The 25775-nt window shown below is 36.5% G+C and overlaps 1 protein-coding gene across 2 annotated transcripts in view; it reads left to right on the top strand.

Annotated features, from left to right (window-relative positions):
- The window catches only part of LOC150087608 (dehydrogenase/reductase SDR family member 11-like), a 57286-nt gene extending 31511 nt beyond the window's left edge, over positions 1–25775 (top strand). The window contains exons 4-6 of one of the 2 annotated variants that reach the window (XM_090369885.1): positions 9066–9160; positions 17605–17734; positions 25400–25775. In XM_090369885.1, the coding sequence (XP_090226011.1) occupies positions 9066–9160; positions 17605–17734; positions 25400–25597 (423 nt within the window). In that variant the 3' untranslated portion in view covers positions 25598–25775. The remainder of the gene's footprint in view (positions 1–9065; positions 9161–17604; positions 17735–25399) is intronic. The other variant, XM_090369884.1, reaches the window with a different exon arrangement.

Raw genomic sequence — 25775 nt, 5'->3', positions numbered from 1 at the left:
GCTGTTTTGTAACTGGAATTCATTCAGGTTTATCCTCATTTTCCACCTCGGTGAAATTATCAGTAACAGACTGGGCAATTTCTTCTTCTGTTAAAGCTGTAGTAACTACCTGTTTATGCCGACCGGGCTAGCCGGGTGGGTAAAGTGCCTGCCTGGCAACCCAAAGGTCGCGGGTTCGAATCCCGCCTCGGGCTTGGATCACAGTACTGCAAAAACCTTGGGAGGTGCATTATGGCCACAGAAGCCGATGCGCCAACAACTTTACACTTAAATAGAAAGGGTGCAAGAATATTTGCTGATGCTATCGAGGCAGTGTTAGGTGGGTCGGAAAACTGCTAGCTTGGGGGGAGACAAAGACCAATAGATTGACAGTAGCCACTGGCAGAGGTGAAAGAGATTCTTGCACTGCTTCTATTAGAATGAGCAGAAGCCTGAAAAACAAGATGCATGATATTTCAGAGACTGCTGGGAGCCATTGCGGTACAAGTAAACACATGGGTTGTGTTAGGGTAGCTAAGAATAGAAACAGGTGCAGGTATACTTGCGTGTACACCAATGCTAGGAGTTTAGTAAATAAATTTGATGAATTTGAGGTATTGCTCAAAACATCAAAGGCAGATATTGTTGGGATATCAGAGACGTGGTGTCACACAGATATAAGGGATGCAGAACTGGAATTTGGGGAGTACAACGTCTACAGAAAGGATAGACAGGATAGGAAGGGGAGAGGGGTTATGCTATTAGTTAAGAAACACATAAAAACCAAGGAAGTGAAGCCAGTCGACATCGCTGGACAGTGCAGTGTTGAGTCAGTTTGGTGTGACATAAGCATTGGGAGATCAAAATTGAGAGTAGGAGTGTGCTATAGGCCTAATGACTCTGATCAGTATAATAAGGAACTGTACAGGGAAATAGAGTGGGCCAGTAAATCAGAGAGTCTTATAATGGGAGATTTTAATTTCCCAGATATTGACTGGAATTTGGGGGCTGGTCACTCACACACTAGCAGGGCTTTTGTGGATTTATTGGATGATTGTTTTCTACATCAGCATGTTCGGGAGGCAACTAGAGGCAGTAATACTCTTGATTTGATTATCAGCAGTGATTCTTCATGCATTAAGAATCTGCAGATAAATGAACCACTAGGTGGCAGTGATCACAGTGTGCTGAAGTGGGATTTACTCAAAGAGGTAACTACCATTAGGGGTAAAGGGAAGGGTTATTGCTTCTGTAAAGGCGACTACGATGGACTGAGACAGTATTTAAATTCTATACAGTGGGACCAACTGATGATGTTACCAACAGCAAATTCAAAATGGGAAGCATTCAAAGAATTAATCTTGGAAGCTACTAGGCTTTACATACCAACTAAGAAATATTGTTCAAGGTTTAGGCCAAAATGGATGTCAGATGAACTAATGAGGCATATGGCAGAGAAGAAAAATGCATGGGATACTTACAAATTAACACATGACACAGAAGCCTATGATAGATACAAGTTGATATGCAACCAAGTTACAAAGGAGGTTAGGCAGGCGAAGGCAGATTACGAGAAATCCTTGGCAAGGGATGCAAAGAAAAACAGCAAAGAGTTCTTTACTTATGTAAACTCTAGAAGGAAGGGGACGAATCAGATTGGTCCACTTGATATTGATGGGTCAACTGTTGATGACCCTGCTCAGGTAGCTAACAAACTAAATGAATATTTTGCATCGACATTCACACATGAGGAGTTATTCAGCGAGGGGAATGCCAGAGGTGTATTCAACTCTAGCAGTAAGCTACAGAATCTTGAAATAACTGGGATTAAAGTGGAGGAGAAACTGTTGAAGATAAACACAAGAAAGGCACCCGGGGTGGATGGGATCTATCCAGTTATATTAAAGGAGGCAGCAAAGGAAGTAAGCAAACCCTTAGCCATAATTATGAGAGCTTCCTTGGACTCAGGGGAGGTACCCATAGACTGGAAATGTGCAAATGTGACCCCAATTCACAAAGGAGGATCAAAGGCTGACACAAGTAATTATAGACCTGTGAGCTTAACTTCTGTTCCAGGAAAGTTAATGGAGGCACTGGTTAAAGAAGCACTGCAGGATCATTTAGACAAGACTTCAGTTATAGTTCGGACACAGCATGGTTTTGTTAAGGGGAAGTCTTGCCTGACCAATTTGATTGGATATTATGATGCAGTCACAAAAGAACTGGATGCAGGGAATAGCTTTGATATTATATACTTGGATCTTAGAAAGGCTTTTGATACTGTTGCACATGGAAGACTGCTACACAAATTGGAGCAGTGTGGCATTGGAGGCAAATTGCTGCTATGGATAAAGGGGTGGTTGAGGGGGAGAAGACAGAGAGTGGTAATCAATGGACACTGCTCATCGTGGACTAATGTTATTAGTGGAGTCCCTCAGGGCTCAGTGTTGGGTCCATTATTGTTTTCTGTATTTATAAATGATATTGATGATGGTATATCAAGCTTAATGTCCAAGTTTGCAGACGATACAAAGGTTGGCAGGGTTGTCAAGGACACTACTGACACTATGCTGCTGCAACAGGATCTGGAAAGGTTGAGCAGATGGGCTGAGAGGTGGCAAATGAAGTTTAACATTGACAAATGTAAAGTACTACACATGGGAAACAGCAACCCCAGAGCAACGTATCAACTCTGTGGTACTACACTGACAGTGGTAGAGAATGAAAGGGACTTGGGGGTGGTTGTGCAGGCAGATATGAAGTTCTCTGAGCAGTGCAGACGGGCTGCAAGAGTAGCTCATGGAGTATTGTCAATGATATACAGGAATTTTTCCAGCAGGGATAAGGAGGTGATTATTCCCTTGTATAAGGCAATGGTCAGGCCACACCTAGAGTACTGTATACAGGTCTGGAGGCCTCATTTCAAGAAGGATGTAGAGTTGCTGGAACGTGTACAGAGAAGGGCAACAAGATTAGTGAATGGAACAAAGGGGTGCTCTTACGAAGAAAGGCTTAAGTTTTGCAAATTACAGTGTCTGGAGACTAGGCACCAGCGAGGTGATCTGATAGAGGTGTATAAAGCCTTGAATGGTTTGAGCATGCTCAATGCTGATGGGATTCTTCCTCTAGCTCAGAATAATCACCTGAGAGGGCATAAATTCAAATTGAGGAAGGACAGATGTAGGATAGACGTGCAGAAATTTGCCTTTAGCCAGCGGGTGGTTGGTTGGTGGAACAGACTTCCATCCCTTGTAGTGGAGGTTGATAGCCTAAATAAGTTTAAGGCTCAGCTGGACAGGTATTTTAAACGAACAGAGGTGTGAAGTGGAAGTGGGTTTTTTTTTTTTTTTTTTGGCTGATGCTGCATAAGCTTGCTTTCTTGCATCAAATGCCTCTACTAATGCTAATGCTAACTAACTAAAAAAAAAAAAAAAACTACCTGTTTATAACAGATTGTACAAACGAAAAGGCCCAATAAACCAAAAACTTCAAATTGTTTTTATTGTTTTATGGTTGTGACCTCTAGAAATGTATTTTAGCAAAATTTCACAAGTGTTCAAAATTGATTCTAATAAACGATAAAGTGTAGTGTATTTTATTGATTTGAATCGGTTCTTTGGAATTTGATTCTCTAAAGTGGCTGATTGTAATAACCAGTGATCACTATAACTGGCACTTTTGTCACCAATGCTGCAATGTGTTGATTCCAGCTGCGAAGAAAGTTTTCTCTTGGACTTCCAGGAATGCATCCAGTGCAGCAGTTGATGTCAGTGGGAAAATGGATTCCAGCCAGGTATTTTTTCAAATTAAGAAATAAGTGAAAGTCCAATGGTATTAGATCTAGTGAATATGGGGGTTGGTTCAAAATTTCAAAGCCACACTCATGCAGTGCAGCTATGGCAATAGCAGACTTGTCAGCAGTTGCGCTGGCTGATGGAATAGGACTCTTTTGCTGAGTTTTCCTTGGCAGTTGTCTTTCATGCAAATGCCTTACAAGCTCTGCATAATATGCCCCTGTGACTATCTGGTGTTTCTAAAAGTAAATTCACTGGCAACACTTCATCAGCATTCGAAAAAAACCAATGCCATCACCTTGCTGCTAGCAGGAGGAATCAACTTGGTTTCCTTTTGAAGGGGAAGAAAGGCTATGTTTCTACTGTTTGGAACTGCTCCTTTGTCTCTGGCTGAAAGTGACAGATCCATGTCTCATCCATTGTTACAAACCTTGCAAGGAAATTTGCTGGATCTTTAAAATGATGCAAATGTTCACTTGACGTTTGAACTGATATCAACAACTTTGGGCCTCACTGTGTTGACCTCTTTTGTAGTGAGAACCTCTATTATTATGTGGAACACACATTCAAATGAGATGCCCAAGAGCTGGCAATGTGTTGAACTGTCACTTATTGATCATTCATCACCAGATCATGCACACTGTCAACAACTTCTAGAGAGTTGGACGTTGTAAGTCTTCCACAGGTGGGTCAGCTTCCATATGCTCCTTCTCTCATTTAAATTCCACTTCTTAACCATGGAATAGGAAGGGACATCCTTCCATTTTAGTCCCTTTTTTTTTTCCAAATATTGGATGACTACATGGTGAATGATTTTGTCCATCTTTTCTTATCTACATAATTTTATTATCTTCAGAATCTGTAATAAACCAAAAACAAAAACAGTACTTTTTTATTTTTTTTATTTATGAAAACCCCAAACATGAGAGGTACCGTACTAGGGTTGGAGGTTGAGAAGACGAGAGAAGATATTTGTTGACATTAGACTTGAACTTCTGTAGACTGTAATTTTCAGGAAATACATATGAAGGAAGGTTGTTCCAGAAAACGGCAGTTGAATGAATAAACGAGGAAGATGAAAAGTTAGTTCTGTGAGTTTGAAGTTGGACTGTAAATGGATATTGGCTGGTGGCGGCACGTGTTCGAACTGTTTTGAAAGAGAGAGTGGGAATTATAGAAGCCAATTCAGAAGAACAGTGCCAATGGAAGTATCTGTAGAAAAGGCATGCAACAGAAACAGTACGTCTATGAGACAGCGAGTAGAGAGACTCTGTTAGAGATGAATCATTAATTAACCTAACTGCCCTCTTCTGAATGGAAAGTAGAAGCCTAAGAGAGGTTTTGGGGACACCACCACAGATGTGGGAACAATATTCCATGGTAGGGCAAATTTGCGATTTGTACAGAGTGAACAGCTGTTTGGAAGAAAAGTAATGCCAAGAGCAAAAGAGAAAACCAAATGTTTTAGATGCAGAGGAAGCAATATTTGTAATGTGCTTGTGCCAAGAGAGATTAGAAGTCAGGGTAATCCTCAAAAGAAATATATCAACTTGCCTAGAAATCGGAGTGTCACCAAAGATAAGCATAGGAGCAGAAGAATCCTTTATGCAAGATATAAGAAAAGACTGAGTTTTAGAAGGATTGAAATCAACTAAGTTGTGTTTGCCCCACTGGGGAATTACCTGGAGATTGGCATTGAAGGAATTGGTAGTGGATATTCGAGAAGTTGAAGCCGATTGAGCAGGGCAAGGTTTCTCGAACTGGAAAGTGGAATGCAATGTGCAATCATCAGCAAAAACTAACTGGGTAGGATTTCCAGTCAATGGAAGAAAGTCATTAATATACAGAGGAAAAGAGTGGGGGAAAGAACTGAACCTTGAGGGACACCAGCATTAGTGGAGAAGTTACAGGACAGAGAGCCATCTACCATCACCCTCAGCAAGTGATCAGAGAGAAAACTGGATAACCAATTACAAAAAGCAGTTGGCAAACCATAAGATGGAAGCTTGTTTAGAAGACCTTTATGCCAAACGTGATCGAAAGCCTTTGAGATGTCAAGAGCAACTGCTTGCATTTCACCCAACTTTTCTGTCACCAGTGGATATACACTGATGGAATGTTTCTAAGCAGTTTAAGAGTTGGCAGTTAATTGATTTCTCCAATACTTTATAAAGAGTACAAGTAATTGGAATGGGACAATAATTGGATGGGAGAGATTTTTCACCCTTTTTAGAAACTGGCTGGATATGAGTAAATTTCCAAGCAGAAGAAAAAACACCTTTGAAATAAGAAAATGAAAAAAGCGGCAAAGAACAGGAGTAAGTTCAGGAGCACAGGTTTTGAGAACAAGTGGAGAAATACCATCATGACCTGGAGCTTTCTTAGCATCAAGATTTGTCAAAATCCTTCTGACATCCTTTTGACGGAAGACCACAGGAGGCATTGAATGGAGTGTGTTGAGAATGTTGGGAGGTGTTTTACTAAGATCATTAATACATGAGTTGGAAGAAAAATGGAATGCTAGTAGGTCAGGTTTATCCTTGGCTGAAGCGACCACAGAACTATCTGGTTTTGACAGATGCAACTTTTGCCCATCTTTGCTCCCACAGAGGTGGGAGCAGAGATGGGCAAAAGTTGTGGCCAATAAGCTTTGGCAAGAGACCAGAATGCTCGGCTACCATTAGGGCAAGAAGCAAGTTTTCTACTCTTAGCCTGTTGAAAATCTAGTTTGGACTGATTAATAACTGCTTTACAATTGTTGCAAACTTTGGTGTAGGCAGAAAATGAAACTGAAGAATTGGAAACAAGCCAATTACGATATACAACCTTCTTTTCTTGAACAGCCTTAGCACATTAATTGGAAAACCAAAGTTTAGATAAAGAAAAAAAATTTTGAATAAAACTGAAACAGCATGAAACATGGCAGGTTACTATTGAAGTTATGCATTAAGTACAGAAATTTTTAACACTGTACCACTACCCCTTTATGCTCAGTCCATGAATTTTTCAACCCCCCATTGTATTTTGAGTAAAGGAATGGTAAACATACATACATACATATCAGATCACCTTTCCATTTCACAGTGGGCAATACAAACAATATTAATAAATTCTTAAATGATCTTATTTTTGGTTCTTGACTGGATGGAACATCATAATTTGTTACTGAAATTATCATGCTTTTCATGGCAAACTTGGTAGCCATACCAAGTTCACCAAGCATAGCTAAACAATGGGAAATTCAATTTTGGCTCCATTGCTGCAGGAGAGGGACATAGAGTTGCCAGGATGAGAATTATGCTGAAATGGTATACAAAGTGTATTGTGAGTTCTGGCAACATTTCTACATGAACTGCACCAGAAAACTTTTTTATCCAATATCTGGCAGTTATAGCCCTAACTGTAAAACTATAACTGGCTAACTATAGACCATTTTTCTCCATTACAAATGAGCAAATAAGCCTTTAATGTACTGTAAATACCATAATTAGACAGTAGTCAACTGGAAGTGGAGCTTGCAGACTGGACAGGTGTTTTACCAATTTGCATAGAATAGCAGAGCAATACACTTGGAACGACACATCCTACATATCTTACTTATACAGTATATTTAACTTATACTGTACACCACTCCTGCCTAAAAGTTTAGAATCAGATTTCATTTTTCTTAATTTTCAAAGTTTTTATTAAAATAGCACCAACTTGTTTACCAATTTTTATTAAAATATTTTCTATTATAAAATTAAATTTCTATTGTTTCTTATTATTGAATTTCTATTATTCAATTTTATTATTATTATTATTAAATTTCTATCTGTAAAATTAAATTTATATTATGTATAAAAATGGGGGAAAAAAACAGAAAATATTTAAGAAATATTCAAGAATATTCCAGAAAGGTGTAGCATTCCTGAATGTGATAGAACATTGCAGAAGATCCTTGAATGTGGTAGAACACTGTAGGTGATACTAGGATATTATAGCAAGTGGGAGTATTGCTTCACTATTATAGAAGATTGTCGATGAGTCTAGAGTGTTTTGGAACTATAAATTAAGATGTAAGAGTTGTAATTTATAAAATCAAACACCCATCATTCCGAAAGAGTGTTTGGTGTAAGTTTTGTGTTTCATGATAAACATGACAAGAAATAAGGAACTGATTGTTGAACAAAAAGAAGTGCTATTATAACTCTTTATAAAGAAAGTTATTCTATGAGAAGTATTGGCAAAAAACCACGTTTCATTTAAAGGAGTACAAACTACTATTCGACAGTTCAAGGAGACTGTCAGTTTAAAGGTTGGTTGGTTGGTTGGTTTGGGTTTTATTGGCGCATCAGCAACTGAGTCAGTTTAAAGGACAACTTATGATTAGGATGATTGCACATAAGAACAGAAGCACAAAATAAGACAGAACACTGATTTCTAACTGCAATCTACAACCTACTGCACTTGAAATTTGAGCTGAGTTCAAGAGGAACAGAAAACTCCCGTGTCTACATCCACCGTAAAATTTCGTCTTAAACAAGCACGACTTCATGGTCATGTAGCGGCCTGAAAATCCTTATTAAAACTGAAAAATAAAAAGAAATGGCTTGGGCTAAGAGCCATCAACATTGGACAATTGAAGAGGAGAAAAATGTACTATAGATGGATGAATCCAAATTTGAAAATTTTGGATGCAAGTGTAGAGTCTGAGATGAACTGAAAAAAAAAAAAAAAAAAAAAAAATGGTGCCACACTGTTTATTGCCTACAGCTAAACACAGTGGTGGTGGTTCCACTATGATCTGGGTTGCTTCTGTTTTTCTGGGGTGGATGAAATCATCAGAATTGAAGGAATTTAAAAAATGAAAACTATAAAAATATTCTTGAATATAATACAATAGCCTCTGGACTTTGACTTTGTGAGAGAAATTTTACCTTACAACTAAAGAATGAACTAAAACAATTCTAAGCTGTGTAGGGACTTTTTAGCAACTAAAAAACAGGAGGGAGTATTGCAAATTATGGTGTGGCCATACCAATTGCCTGACATTAAACCCAATAGAGCTTTTATGGAATCATCTATACTGTTAAGTCTGTGAAGGGTGCCCATCTTCACAAAATTTATGGAAACCACACAGATTACTTGAATAATGTAACTTTATCTTGCACTCTTGATGGAAACGTGTGAATGCAGTTTTCAAGTTAATGAAAAGCAGATTTTTTTTGATTCTTTAGTGAGATTATTTGAAGTCACACATACTTTGCAATATTTATTACATATATTTTTTTAAAATATTTTTTGATGCAGGTAAATGTTTTGGGACTATGCATTTGCACAAGGGAAGCTATAAAACTGATGAATGAAACTGGGGTTAATGATGGACAAGTAATCCATATCAGCAGGTAAAGTTTATTTCTTCATATCAGATAAGTTTTTCTCAGTTTCTGTTGTGTATAGTTGTTTTTAAAAATTCCCAAGGGAAGACATTTTTTGCCTTTGAAAATATTTCACCTGAAAAGATTTTTAATATTGCTATACTCTTTAGTACCTCTCAGGAAAATTCTAAAGGATAATTTTAGTAGTGATAAACTGTATTTAAGTTTAGCAACTATGGAGTCATGGTCAAAAACATCTGGAGTAGAAAATCTATCCCACCCTACACGTTAGAACTTTTAGTGAATAGATTTAACCACACTTCTTTCAGTGTGGCTAAATCTATTTAATTTTAATGGTGGCTGCTTATAGGAGTGAGGAATACAAAACCACAGAGATTTCTGACATCTTCTGGCAGTGAAACACTAAGCTTTGCCAACAAAGTTTGATTTTCATTCTGATTTTTTTTTTGTTAGGGAAGGGGTGTGTGTGCGCGTGTGCTAATTTTTTTTTTTTTTTGTAGTTATTGTCAAGGGAAATGAATGTAAGAGTGAGAAAATTATAGTATGGTTACCAAGAAACTTAAATTTTTTTGAAAACTTAACTATATATAATTATGCATTGAACAACTAAAAAAAAAACTTCATTGAGAAATATTAATGCATGGCTGCATTAATTTCTGAATGGTGGTATGTGAAAATTAGAATGCATGACTTAAATTAAATACAATAAATGAGGTTTCATTTATACTCTGTACACCCACCAAGGCCAAAAGATTTTAGAACTTTAAATAAATAAATTTTCTGTTTATATTCTGGGACGACCAAACAGTCAGTCAAATAGACAGAATACAAGAAACAGCACAGTATTCAGCAGTCACAGGCTTGAACCCCGATCACTCAAGGCATGTGTAGTTATGCACCTGCGCGCCTGACCACTAGGCTATGGCGGCCTTGTAACAGTTTTATTGCATCAGATAAAACAGATGAGCCTTTTTTCAACAATTAACAGTGCATTTGCATTTTTTGTAGCCAGCTGAAATGCACACTGCTAGATGTCTGTGTGTTACTCAGGACCACATTTTGGGGCTGTATGCTAATCCAGCCCCAAAGGCTACAAAATAATAAAAAAATAAAAAATATATAATAAATAAATAAAATAAAACAAAATATTGTTATTGCAATTATATTGTGATGTTACAAAGCAAAGCAAAGAACCAAACTGACTAATAATAAAAAAAAAATTATGAAATATTCAAAACTGCCTTCACTATAGCCTGACTGTCTTCTTTTGAACAGAAATTGAAATTTGAGAGATATTTTGGGGGCACCATCCCAGATGTGGGAACAAGGAAAAGAGCAGTAGAATGGTGTGCAAGTCATTTCACGCTCTTGTATAATGCCAGAGAACATGAAGCATGAAAATTTCCATGGGAGGGGCATTGAAGAAGATACTATATGTTATGGAGGTAACTAAAAAAACTGACATAATTGTGCAAACTGTATATTTTGAAAGTTATGGGTTGACAAAAAGGCCAAGAGTGGTAAGGTGCATGGTTATGATTTTAGAAAATATGTTACTTACAGTAAATAAACTGGAATGAGCTTACAAAATTACATTTTCTATAGGAAAATATTTAATATTTTATATACCTGTTAAAGGGCACAGTTTTAAAGCAGATTGAAAATACTTAATACAGTTGATTCCGGTTAATTGGGACACATTGGGACTAGTGCATTTTGGCCGGATTAAGCGGCTGCCCCAATTATCCGAAGTTTCACGTAAGTAGTTAAAAATACAATTTCCCCCCCCCCCCCTTTACAATTAGTTCACTGTACAATCAAATCACATTACGACGAACTCAAAATAGTAAAGTACCGTTCACTATACGATGTGCAGTAAGCGCCGGTCATTGTGATCACGTTTGTGAATTGAATTTTAATTCTATTAAACAGCGATTCTAATTAGCGAAAATAGGAGGAATATTATCCACAGGCTATAAAAGTAAAGATATATTAAGCACAAATTTACCCTTTATTACCGTACCAATTAAAAAATTAAATGATACGTGAAAATCGGAAGAATATACGTGATGATCGGAATAATTAATACGTACTGTAATATGTACATACTAACTAAACTAGTTGACATTTCTGTTCACTGACATTTGTTTTTTTTTTTATGAAAACCCCAAACACGAAAAGTATAAAAACCTGTAGTACTTAGTACCGTGCATGGGTTGAAGGAGAAGTATTGGGGGAGGGGGATGCCGGAAACTTTGCTCTAGAGACTAAACATGGGTTCCACCACTTCAAGCCTCCAATAAGCAAAGTGGTGGTATTTCACCGATTGATGAAAGTCATCTACCACCTAAAATTTTTGGTGGGGGCTGAAATTTAAAACAGTAAAAAGATAAGCAATCAATAACAAAGAACAGGGCACACACAAATTTCAAGTAACACAACACGCGCAAGTGAGAACGGAGTAACAAATTAGGAAGCTTTAAAAATAGGAATGAAGAGAAGATTCTGAAAATTATTTTTTTTATATGATTGAAGATTCCATGGAAGTGTAAACACATTTTACCATAATAACCCACAGAATTCCAGCTGTCGGTATTACCGCAAATTCAATAAGATCGAGTTTACTGTCCGTTTATTGCACTAACAGAAAAGCCCAATAAACGGGTGACTGCTAATTGTTTTTATTGTTTTATGGTTGTGACCTCCAGAAATCCGACCGAACTACGTGGTATGGTCGGAGACAATCGTAGGGTAATCTCCAGTGCTGAGGTCTCCTGCCCCGATTAAACGGCATTTTGTCCCAATTAAGCGAAGTAAACCCTGGCTATTTTCTCGATTGGTTTTTGTTTTTTAAGATTTGCCCCAAATAAACGGCTGCCCCGATTAACCGGTGGCCCAAATAACCGGAATCCACTGTACTTCATGCTGCTCTAAGCTAAATTCAGGATTTAATTAGCATTTAGCCTAGAACTAGTGAACTTTCCTTTTCCAAGTTCAGTATTTGGAGTATTTTGGAGTTGGGAGTATTTTATGTTGTATTGATCAGAGATATCTAAATATGCACACAAAGATTTAAACCTAAAAAAAAAAAAAAAAAACTCCAGTTGTTTTTTAAATATTAGAATGTATTCTAATTTTAGAAGCTGTTGTAACATAAATAGATGCAAAACAATAAACAAATTTCATTGTTTCTTTGAAACTGCATAAATCTTCATGTGAGCTATTTTCCTTCAACTGCCTTTGGACACATTTGACGTTTTGATTATATACCTAAAGAGAAGAGAGTTTGGTTTTAATGTAGTTGTTAAAGGGGGGCACAGTTTTAAAGCAGATTGAAAATACTTAATACTTCATGCTGCTCTAAGCTAAATTCAGGATTTAATTAGCATTTAGCCTAGAACTAGTGAACTTTCCTTTTGCAAGTTCAGTATTTGGAGTATTTTGGAGTTGGGAGTATTTTATTTTTCATTTATTTTAAAATGAGGCAGTTTTAACATTAAAATTAAATTAATAAGCAATTTAGTAGTTTGGATAAAAATAGCAGAATTTTGAATAGGAATTACTTTTGTTGGCTATACTTAAGTTGGCATAGTCAAGAGTGAGCTGTGCTGACGTAATCAGTGAATATTTATTTATTTATTTATTTTGGAATGGTATTTTTTGCATAAGTTTTGCTATAGCTAACAACATTTATGAAACTTACTTAAGTTGAAATTTAAGTTGGCATAGTCAAGAGTGAGCTGTGCTGAAGTAATCAGTGAATATTTATTTATTTATTTTGGAATGGTATTTTTTGCATAAGTTTTGCTATAGCTAACAACATTTATGAAACTACTATTATTTATTTTTTTAAGAAATCACATTTACCATGTGAATTCTGTTTTAACCATTTTATTGATAAAATAAAATTGCTGCAGTTTTGCCATACAGTCCCAATATCCAAATTACACATGGCTGTCTTCTAATTTCAATACTGAATTCTGTATTTGGAACAAGTTTTGGATTATGAAGTTATATGAATGAGACCACTACTGACACAGCCTTGTTGTGTGATGGGGGTTAGGCAGTGTTTATGAATGACTGCTAGCGATAAGAATATCAGATGCAGTCAGAGAGTCGGATGATCAGTATGGGTTTACACCTGGGAGAGGAACAGATGATACCCTGGATAGGATGACAATGACTGTTAAAAGTTGTCAAAAAAAAGTACTGTTTGGGTCTGTTTATAGACTCTGCTGGTGCATATGACACCATTGATTGGAAGTGTGCTAATGGTATTTCGTAAAGCCTGGTGTACATCCCACATTTACTCAGTTATTAAAGATTATCTCCAAGACCAAGTTGTTATGGTCAAATCAAGCAGTGGAACTGTTACCAAGAGAGTGGTTCGAGGATGTCCACAGGGACTTGTCTTTGGGCCACTTATGTGGAATTTAGTACTAAATGATTGGCATCTCCAACATACCTAAATATGTGGATGATAGTGTAAGCAGACACCCTGGCCATACTTGTGGAGAGAAACTGATGATTGGAACTAGAATGTTCAAACTTTGTTATCAGAACTGCATGGTTGGTGTCTTCTTCATAGGTTGATAGTATCAATTCCAAGAGCAAGTCTGTTCTCTTGAAAGGACATCTTTCTGTCACATGGAACCCAGTCACTAAGGTAGGAGGCATACACCTGGTGTTTGAAAACAGTAACATATTTAGGGATAAAAATAGACAGAGGTCATTATACAGAAAATCCGTCATTTTGTCGATATGATGGCAGGAATAACCAGAATGGAATGGGGAGTTAAAGATAGAGTTCTAGGGCTATTCTATGACTGTCTTAGTATTAGTATTGGTAATGGCCACATGATGTAAGGAAGCCTATGGCTTATGCTGCACCAGCCAAAAAAATAATAATAATAATAATAATAATAAAATATAATAATAGTAATAAAATAACAAAAAAATACATAAAATAAAATAATAAGAATAAAAAGAAATTAATAATAAGAAGAATAAAAACAAATTAATAATAATAAGAAAATTAAAAATAATAATAAAAATTAATAAGAGAAAAGAAAATGGACAACCAATGCATTTCTTTTCTCCCTTAGGTAATAATTATCCAGCTGACCTTTGAATGTCCCCAGACTTTCAGCCTCTACCACCCATGTAGGTAACATATTCCAGTAATTTATAACTCGCTGGCTAAAATAAAACTTCCTGCAATCCAGTCTAAACAACTTCCCCCTCTCATAACTTGAAATTATGGCCCCTAGTTCTAGAATCATTTATAACCATGAAAATTTCATCCTTATTCATTTTGCTTATGCCTCTCAGAGCCTTCAACACCTCAATGAAGTCTCCATAAGGTGCCTAGTTTCCAAGCTGTGCAACCCACTTATTCAAAGTCTTTCCTCATATGGATGCCCTTTTGCCAATTTCACCAGGCGAGTTACCCATCTTTGGATCCTTTCAAGAAGCACAATATCTTTCTTTAGGTACGGTCTCCATACTTAAACACAGTATTCCAAGTGTGGTCTAATAATAGCCTTATATAATGGGATTATGATGTCCTCCTTACCTCTACTCACAATTATTCGATAAATCATTGATAGGACACCATGGGCCTTCCTCGCAACCAGTCTACAATTTTCGGAGAACTTCATGTCTCACTGTATCGTAATACCCAAGTCCCTTTCCTCCACTACCAGCTTCAGTTTGACTCTGCCAAGTGTATAAGTTATTTTGGGGTTACTGTTCCCCAGATACAATACCTTACACTTTGCTGGATTAAAGCATAGCTGCCATTTTTCTGACCATTCCTGAAGTCTATCTAGGTCACTCTGAAGAAGCTCTGCTTGGCTGTGATTTAACTATACCAATCTTTACATCATCTGCAGATTTAGACATCACACCTTCTATACCTTCATTGATATCATTTATGAAAATCAAAAACAACAGTGGCCCTAATATTGATCCTTGAGGAACCCCACTTCTTACATCAATCCAATCTGAGGAATAACCATTTATCACAACCCTTTGCCTCCTGCCCCGAAGTCACCATGCTATCCGCTAAGGATTTTCCCTGTTATTCCAACCTGTTCCAGCTTATAAAGTAACCAGTCATGTGAGACTGAGTCAAATGCTTTGCTGAAATCCAAATAAACAATGTCGAAATTATTCCCTAAGTCCAACTCTTGAGTGACCCTGTCAAAACAGCTAACCAGATTAGCTAAACATGATTTTCTCTTTACAAAACCATGCTGAGTATCCTTCAGAATTCCATTTCTATCTAAGTGATTCTGAATTCCACCCTTTCCCTACTATTGAAGTTAGACTAACCGGCCGATAATTTCCCACTTCACTCTTAGAACTGCCCTTATGTATTGGAGATACATTGGCACTTTTCCAATCCAACAGAATCACTCCCGAGTCTAGTGATGCTCTCATAATTAGCCTCAATGGTTCAATGCACTCACTTGCCGCCTCCCTTAAGATTATAGGGTAAATGCTATCAACCCCAGGAGCCTTACTGGCCTGTAGCCTCGAATGTTTTTTCATTAAATAAACATGTGAAATTTCATCATCATTAATTACATTTTTTTCAACTTCACTCCCAGAATTTCTCACTGACGTGAAGGGTTTTTCTTATGTAAATATCAATGCAAAGTAAATGAGTTCATCTGCAACTTTAGATGGGGTATCTAATACTATCCCACGTCCATTACATAAGGTCCGATCTGGTTTGTCCTTCTCTTCTTTGCATTTATACATGTGAAGAATTCCTTATCCCCTTTGCCAGCGATTTCTCATAATCTGCCTTTGCCAGCCTAACCTTTTCAGTGGCATTATTATAGATCATCAGTCTTTTTACAAATTGTTGGTTATGGTGCTCATGTTTGGATAGACTGTGCAATTCAAATGGAAAATGTGCGCAGGATACTTGCAATTCAAAGAGCATTGGCACTTTGAATTGCAAGTATCCTGCAATTCAAATCAACGTGCCAATGCTCTTTGAGCCAATCCACCATACTGAGCCAAAAAATTGGTTTTGGCTCAGTATGGTGTGCTAGATGGTGTCAAATGATGCACTGCAGGTATTAACGGGAAGAATGATTTGGGTCTAATTTTTAGGTCAATATGCTTTTACCATCAGAAAAGACAAATGTATGAGAGAATGTCCGTTATGTCCATTGCAATGCAGTGTGATCGTGACTACAAGGAGGAAAAGAAGGGAATATGGGCTTGCCTAGTGCAGTTATGGTGGGATAGGGACTGATCAAAGGACTGATAACAAAAAAGTTTCTTCCACATGCCGACAAGGCTGGCAAAGGTATGCCTGCCTGGTTCAATTCAGATTTGCAGTCCACATTCATTATTACTGGACATGGCTTGTTTTTTGCTAAATTAAATGCCTTTGGGCTCATTGAGTGCATAATGTGTGTTTGTGGGACACGAGAGGACTGAGAATGTGTCTTATTTAATTGCCATGAGTATCAGACCGGATTGAAGCAGACTCAAGATGATTGGGCTAGAGAAAAATGACTGACATCGGTCTGATTATGTTAAGAACTGCGTTGGAGGTCATTGGCGGAATATGTGCAAGTTGGCCTCTAGCAATCAGAGCAGAAGTCTTAAATGATTAGGGTGGGCATGCGATGTGTGTTACTGTTCTAATTAACAGTGGGTTGCTTACTCTTAAATAACATCATTCCTCACAGCTGGAAGGAGGAAAGCTATTATTCGATAAGCATCTCCTTGTGGTGCTGAGTTGTTATCGTCTGTACTGGGCACCTCCTTGCAGTGCTGGGTACAGTTCTTGCCAGGAGTGGGCAGCTCCTTGTACTGTTCAGTTCTGGACTGCCAAATGTACAGGTGGACTTCAGTTCTTATCTTTGTGAGAGTGAGCCAGATGGACATTGTTCCACTCTTTTGAATGACTATAGCTCATTTTCTGTATAATAGTGTAAATTGTAATAAATGATGTATGTACAGTATTGTAATTTATGGTGGGATGCCAGGTACAATAAATAAAAAAAAAAAAATCATATTTGTAACCAAGAATAAATCACTAAAAAGGGTAGCTTAGTCTTTGTAGTTTTAGTCTGTCCTCCACTACAAACATGATTATGTGAGAATAATGGACCCATTCAAGTAACTTCAGAACCTAAATCTTTCTGAAGACAGAATTCAATATGGAATTCAGAAGCATAGATTTTGATATTGGGATTGATAACACCCTGAAGTAATTAAAATTCACATTGTTAAAAGTATGATTTCTTAAAAGTTCTTAGTAGTACATACATATAATATCCTTCTTTAACTTATTTCTTTCTCTTATTTTAAAGGATTGCACAGTATTTTATTAGACTTCCATGGCAATGAAAAAAAAAAAAAATATATATATATATATTAGCTTCTTATTCTTACTAACAATGCTTAATTTTTCATTTAAGCATGGCAGGACACCGTATTCCACCATATGCTGGTACAAATTTTTATTCTGGAACAAAATTTATGCTTCGAGCATTAGCTGAAGGTCTTCGACAGGAACTTCGTGCTGCGAAGAGTAAAATTAGGGTAGCAGTAAGTATCACATTTAAATTACTATAGTCTCTATACTTTTTTTTTAATATGAACGAATCAGAAGGGGATGAATCAGATTGGTCCACTTGATATTGATGGTTCAACTGTTGATGATCCTGCTCAGGTAGCTAACAAACTAAATGAATATTTTGCATCTACATTCACACATGAGGAATTATTCAGGAAGGGGAATGCCAGAGGTGTATTAAACTCTGGTAGTAAGCTAGATATCTTGTAATAACCCAGAGTAAAGTGGAGGAGAAATTGTTGAAGATAAACATAAGAAAGGCACCTGGGGTGGATGGAATCTATCCAGTTATATTAAAGGAGGCAGTAAAGGAAGTAAGCAAACCCTTAGCCATAATTATGAGAGCTTCCTTGGACTCAGTTGAGGTACCCATGGACTGGAAATGTGCAAATATAACCCCAATCCACAAAGGAGGATCAAAGGGAGACACAGGTAATTACAGACCTGTTAGTTTAACTTCTGTTCCAGGGAAATTAATGGAGGCACTGGTTAAAGAAGCATTGCAGGATCATCTAGAAAAGACTTCAGTTATAGCTCGGACACAGCATGGGTTTGTTAAGGGGACGTATTGTCTGACTAATTTGATTGGATAATGTGATGTAGTCACAAAGGAACTGGATGCAAAGAATAATTTTGATATCATATATTTGAATCTTAGAAAGGCTTTTGATACTATTGCACATGGAAGACTGCTGCACAAATTAGAGCAGTGTGGCACTGGAGGCAAATTGCTGCTATGGATAAAGGGATGGCTGAGAGGGAGAAGACAGAGAATAGTAATCAATGGACACTGCTCTTTGTGAACTAATGTTATTAGTGGAGTCCCCCAGGGTTTAGTGTTGGGTCCATTGTTGTTTTCTGTATTCATTAATGATATTGATGATGGTATATCAGGCTTAAGGTCCAAGTTTGCAGACAATACAAAGGTCGCCATGACACTAATAACAGTACGCTGATGCAACAGGATCTAGAAAAGTTGAGCAGATGGGCTGAGTGGTGGCAACTGAAGTTTAACATTGACAAATGTAAAGTACTGCATATGGGAAGCAGTAACCGCAGAGTAATGTATCAACTGTGTGGTACTACACCGACAGTAGTAGAGAGTGAAAAGGACCTGGGGGTAATTGTGCAGGCAGATATGAAGTTTTCTGAGCAGTGCGAAGGTCTGCAAGAGTAACCCATGGTGTCTTGTCAATGATATACAGGAGTTTTTCTAGCAGGGATAAGGAGGTGATTATCCCCTTGTATAAGGCAATGGTCAGGCCACACCTTGAATACTGTATACAGGTCTAGAGGCCTCATTTTAGGAAGAATGTAGAACTGCTAGAACAAGTATAGAGAAGGACAAGAAAATTAGTGAATGGAACAAAGGGTTACTCTTACGAAGAAAGGCTTAAGATTTGTAAATTACAGTGTCTGGTGACTAGGCACCTGTGAGGTGATCTGATTGAGGTGTATAAAGCCTTGAATGGTTTGAGCATGTTCAATGCTGATGTGATTCTTCCTCTTGCTCAGAATAATTGCCTGAGAGGGCATAAATTGAAATTGAGGAAAGACAGTTGTAGAATAGATGTGCAGAAGTTTGCCTTTAGCCAGCGAGTGGTTGATTGCTAGAACAAACTTCATCTGTTGTTGTAGAAGTTGATAGTTTAAACAGATTCAATGCAGAACTAGACAAACATTTGGAGCAAGGGGATGGGTAAACGAGAAGGGTTTGTTTTTTTTTTTTTTTTTGGCTGATGCTATATAAGCTTGCTTTCTTGCATCATGTGCCCTTGCTAATGCTGTAATATTATAATTGTAAAAAAAAAAAAAAAAAAGTAAGCAGCAGCCATTGTCAGTCCACTGCAGGATGGAAGCCTCCTGAACAATTCATGTTGAGGGAAATGGACCATAATCTGCCATGCTGGTCCAGTGCAGGTTGGCAGATAGACAGTATTTAGCAGTCAGGGGCTTGAACCCCAGTCTACTCAGAGCATGGTGTGCTGCTGCACTCCCGCTCCTGAGCACTCGGCTATGGAGGCCTTATTATAATTGATTAAATGCTTATGATTAATTTTAATATTTTTGTTTCTGTCATAACAAAAAATGTTCTGAAAAATTCAAAAATTACTTTCTGAAAAATTCAAAAATTACTTTCTGAAAACTCCAAAAATTACTTTCTGACAATGTCAGAAAGTAATTAATGTTAATCTGTGTATACTCTTTTTTATACTGTAGACTATATCTGTGAGCACTCTTTTAACAATTTTGTTGGTATTATCTTTCATGCTCACTGTGGATGAGTGTTATACAAAATCACTGGCACCTCTGTAGCCAGGTGGGCAGGAGCAGCAGTGTGTAGCATACACTTCTTGATTAGAACGGGGTTCGAGCCCATGACCACCAAATACGGAGGATGCGGAAAGGTCCGGGAATGACCACCGCATATCCCCGAGCAATATGGCCTTAGTTGCTAATGCTCCTAAAAACCAAATAATAACAACAACAAAATCACTGTTTCCTAATGCTAGTCTAGGAGTTGCTTGCAGACAGTAAAAGAAAATAGATCACATTTAATTTCACATTTTTTATAGTATCAAGTTCGAAACTCTTGATTTTGTCCATCTTGTCAACAGTACTGGAATTTTAAATACACTTTCAGACCAACTCTAATGCAGTAGTTAATGGCTTGACTCTATGGACCAACTGTAAAACTTGCTAAAGGATGAAGTTTTTATTTGCATGAGGAAGAGCCTAACAACATAAAACATATTTTTAAAAAAATATATGAGTCTGAAAAGATATTTGAATTGGCATGCTTGCCTGAATTAATTCTAAATGAAAAAAAAAAAAAAAAAAAGTTCCTGTATTGCAAAATATCGTCCAATTATCAGTAACATAGGTGTAAGTTAGGTAATTAAATGACCACTGTTAAGTTTAACAAAGCTAATATTAGTCTGAATTTTTGCATGTGTTACAACTTACATGATAATGTTATAACTCTGAATGTGTATATACTTAATTGTAAAATTTAAAGACTACTTTTACATAGACAATGTTTGTTTATTTCTCCAACACAACTTTATACACATTTCATATTAACAGAAATAAAATGTTTCTGGACCTGTGCATTTAGCCAGAAACCCATACTTAGCTACGAGTTTAATTTTAAGAACAGAAATATTCTCCATTTGCATAGCAAAACAACAAAGTAGTCAGGGGCACAATTATTGAACCTGTTATTATATGTCTTGATGACTGCTGTTGTTTAGTTAACTATCCACATTGGTATTTTAGGTGATAGATGTACAAGGGGTGAGAATTCACGAAAGATGGTTTTTGTTTTTTTGATACTCTGAAATCTATAGCAATCACACAAAATTTGGTTTCAATCTAAAATTAATTTTTTCCCCTTTGAATGAAGCGAGGTATCACAATGGATAAAGTGAATACAGATCAGTGAAAGAAATGGTTGCTGTTTATGGAGAGACTACCCAGGTTACAGTGTTGTTGAACACTGTAACCTGGGTATAAGCAATTAAAATGTGAAAGAACCTTAGTGCATGATGAAGAAATCCCAAGACACTCAGCAACTGCTGTAACACTCATTTGGTAGAGGGTCAAGAGCCTGGGAACTCATCTATCACCCATCAATAGTTACATATGAATTAAGTGTCTGTTAGATGAGTTCCCAGGCTTTTGACCCTTTACCAAAAGAAGGAAAGGACACAATGATACATGAGCCGACCGGGCTAGCCAGGTAGTTAAAGTGTCTGCCTGGCAACCCAAAGTTCGTGGGTTCGAATCCCGCCTCGGGCTTGGATCAGAGTACAAAATGCAAAAACTTTGGGAGGTGCATTATGGCCACAGAAGCTGATGCACCAACAACTAACAAAAAAAAAAAAAAAAAAAAAATGATACATGAAATGTTGTTGATGTGTCAAGAAAAACTGAAATATTGCCACATCATGCTCATTCCTCTAACCTTGCATCCTCAGATTTCTTCCTGTTTCCTGTCCTGAAGCTTAGTGGAAAACACTGCTGCTGATGATGAGGTGATTTCTGCTGCTGAATCGTGGTTTGAAGGACAGTCAAAGGGCTTCTACAAAACTGGCCTGCAGAAGTGAGGTGGCAAAAATGTGTCATTTTGTCTGGTGACGGTTAAAAAAAAGTGGCAAGTGTGCCAGGCATGCATGGTACATGGTTTTATGTGAAACATCCTTCACACGTACTCAGCACATGTGAAGATTTACATAAAATACCCATGTTCATTCACAGATTTCCATAATTTCAGCAAAGTATTTTTTTTAAAAGTATTTATTTAGCCTAATTACCTGCTTGATTGCAATCATATTGTTATAAATAAGTTCACTAGAACTCAAGATATCATACTGGTCACTAAAAATGCATCACACACTCTAATTGCACTACTAGTGAATGCTCTGCATAGACTAGTGTGGGAGCATTGGAAGCACCTTTGGTGTATCCATGGACGACTTCACTTCCGTGACTTATTTTTCATGACCGATCAGATTTACTCAGTTGTAGGTTGTTTTACATCAAAAAGTGTAATACATGGTGTTTGTTTCAACCTTCTGTCACAACTACTTCTGGGTAACTGCAAATCTTTTTTTGAACCTCTTCATAGTTATATTGGTACTTCCTTTAGCCAGCATTAGAAGTTCCAATAAAAGGCAAAGGACAAGATTACACTACAAATTTTATTTATTAAAGAGCAGAATAATGCTCCAGAAGCTAACAGTTGAAGTTCACTTTCTGTACATGTGCACTCAGAAGGGTGGCAGTTAACAACCTGTTGCTGTGAGCAACCCCCGGCACCCTTCCTGTGGTGGGTATTATGTACTGAGTTCTGTACTCCTCCTTTAGTGCATAATATATTGTTAACCTAGAATTAGGAGTGTGAAAAATTGAAATTCCTCTGTGCACACAAAAATCAGCAAAAAAAAATAATTCAAAAACTTAATTTTTTTGGTTGCCACCTTTATTTTCAGTCTTTTCTGAATACAACTGAAAAATCCATGTTCTATATTAACCCTTTTTTAATTAATTTTTGAAACCAAAACTACCTTTAGACCTGCTGGCCAGCAAAATGTAAATTTAAAAACAGCATGCTTCAACAATAGATGGTATGTGTCACACAATTTGACTTCAGACAGTGCATCAATGTCACAAAGCCAGGAAGCATTACCAATTGGAGGAAAGCACACAGCATTAAAGCAGCTTGCTTTCAGTAACTCTATGATAAATGCCAGTCAGCATGTGCATATAATTAGGTTTAACTTAATCATGAATTTTTTCTAATTTTGTGATGATTAACAGAGATTTCTGGAATTTTCAGTGGAGAAATGAAAGAAAACATTTTAAAAATAGCTCTTAGGAGTTTCAGCTACGTGGATGGAGTAGATGTAGTGCATATTGGTAAAATATTGTTGGGGTCTCGTTTACTCCATTAACTCAGGATTAAGTTTTTATTAAAACAGCAAATATTAAAAATGTGCCAATGTTTGCATGTTTTCTGCCTAAAAATCAAGCAAAAACGTGCTGAAAGTGACATGTATAGTATCATCAAAACTAGAGCTAATAATCCACTTTAACTGATATTTGTATTTAGCCCATGGAAATTGACTAATTTTGTTACTGAAGTATTTTAGCTTTTGACTGGTGTGATTATGATTTTTACATCTAAATTGGAAAAATAAACAATATAATTATTGATGTTTATAACTATTAGGTCAAATATAAAGTTATTATGAATGCCATTCTTGACAGTTTTAATAAATTTTATAAACTAAACAGTGAACATTTGGAAAATAACTCTTGAATTGCATAATAAATAGCAGTTATATAAAAGCACTCTGGAGTCTCCACTAATGTCCCTTAGACCCGAAGACTAGTACTGCCTATTTCCAGTAACATAAATTTAAACTTTTACAAGCAGGTTTGATTTTAAAATAAAATTGTTGAAGAATATTGACCTTTATTAAGCACAAAATTATTGAGGTTTTTAATAAACACTAAGGATAGAATATACATATGAATCTTTCCTTCTGTCTATTTGATAAATATTTTCCCAGGTTTCATTTTACAAAAAATTCAATTTTGACACATTTTAGATAGATTTCGGTTTTAGGTAGGTTTAGGTTTCATTTTACAAAAAATTCAATTTTTACACATTTTAGATATTTTATGCACACGCATAATGAAATAAAATTATATACAGAAAAGTCACTATATTTAAAAGAACACTTTCACCTGTAATTTTTTTTTATTCAACAAATTTACAAAGAATTTATTTTATATGAAAATGAAATGTAAATAAAATTATGTATATGAAAGAATCATTCATTTTTAATTACAGTACTATTTGATGTGGATGATTCCTGAATTAGATTTTGTTCAAATAAGACAATGCGATCCCTTATTGGTGAGGGTTAGAAGGTACATTTTTGAATTGTTTGTGCCATAGTTCTTTGAAATTTTCCTGCACATATGGTTTCTAACAGTATGAGTGAACTTTGATTCATAGGTGGGACCTAAATATCAGCTCCATCAATGTTTGGACTCCCAAGCAGCAATGTTAGCTGCGGTTACTATAAGAACGTCTATGACAAACCACAGTAAACTCCAGAAAAGAAATAGAAATTTGGGGACTTCCATAATAATAAAAATAAAAAAATTCTTCAGTTTTATAACAAAGTTCACAACTCTTCTGATGGATGAAATAGCCATTACCACTATAGAAGGTAAAAAAAAAAAAAAAAAGTAAACTGCAGCCATTATCAACCCACTGTAGGATGGAAGCCTCCTCAACAATTCATGTTGAGGGAAATGGACAAAAATCTGCCACACTGGTTCCAGTACAGGTTGGCAGGTCGATCGTATTTAGCAGTCAGGGGCTTGAACCCCAGTTTACTCAAGAAGTGCGTGCTACTGCACTGACGCTCCTGACCACTCAGCTACGGAGACCTTGTATAGAAGGTAGCATGATGCAAAATGGGCTAGCTAGTGTTTGTAGAGCAGTGGAGCTTTGAAGTATAATGGAATATTGAATAAATACTGTAAATTGCATTTTTCTATTATTCATTGTATTAAAGCAGAATGTGATAGTTTTCAGTTTTTCTGAAAGGAACAATAGAATTTGGCCATCTACGTCAAATAAACATTAGCCCCATTTTGTTTTTAAATCGTAGAAAATTTGATTGGATGTGTGTGTGTGTTGGGTAAGCAAGGCATAATAAATTTAAATATTAGTTCTGAAGTGCAAGACTACAAATGGCAATTAATGGTGGGAAGTGGTAGCAAAGTAATTTTGACAAACAAATGACAAATATGCTTGGGAAAGGGATATCCATAGGTAAATCGATACAAATGTATGTGTGTGTTGTAAAGTATTTCTGGATAATGTAATTAGTGTATCCAGAAAAACTTTACAACACACACATGTGGACAAGTACAAAGAGGGAGTCTGTTATTATGTCTATGTCTAAAAATGTTTTCAGAACCTCTTTTTAATAATAATAATAAAAAAAAAATCATGAAAGTTATTTTAATAAAACTTTCATGATTAACTGCATAGTTAATTTTGTTTGTTTTAAAGTGCAAAAGCATTTTGATAATTAGTCTTTTTCTCTTAGAGCATCAGTCCTGGAATGGTGGAAACAGAATTTGCCTATCGGATGCATGGTGATACAGAAAAGGCAAAGTCAATGTACTCTTCTATGCAGTGTTTGCAAGCACAAGATATTGGAGATGCTGTGCACTATATTCTTAGTTGTCCACCGCATGTTGATGTTAATGATATCCTCATTAGGCCTTCAGAACAGGCAACATAATTTTGGGATTAATTTGTAATTTGATTAATTATCAAATCTCATATTCAACTGAAGGACTTAAAATAACATTGCACCCACTGTTGTATAAAGAACTCATAAAATATTATAAAATTAAAATTTAAGTGCTATTATGCATGATGACAGTAAAATTTCAATTAATTAAAATGGAGTATAAAGG

Source organism: Mastigoproctus giganteus, chromosome 3, assembly GCF_048544385.1.
Source record: "Mastigoproctus giganteus isolate SK-2022 chromosome 3, ASM4854438v1, whole genome shotgun sequence".
Lineage (NCBI taxonomy): Eukaryota > Metazoa > Arthropoda > Arachnida > Uropygi > Thelyphonidae > Mastigoproctus > Mastigoproctus giganteus.
The sequence above is the reverse complement of the archived record's forward strand: the minus strand, read 5'-3'. Positions and strand labels throughout refer to the sequence as shown.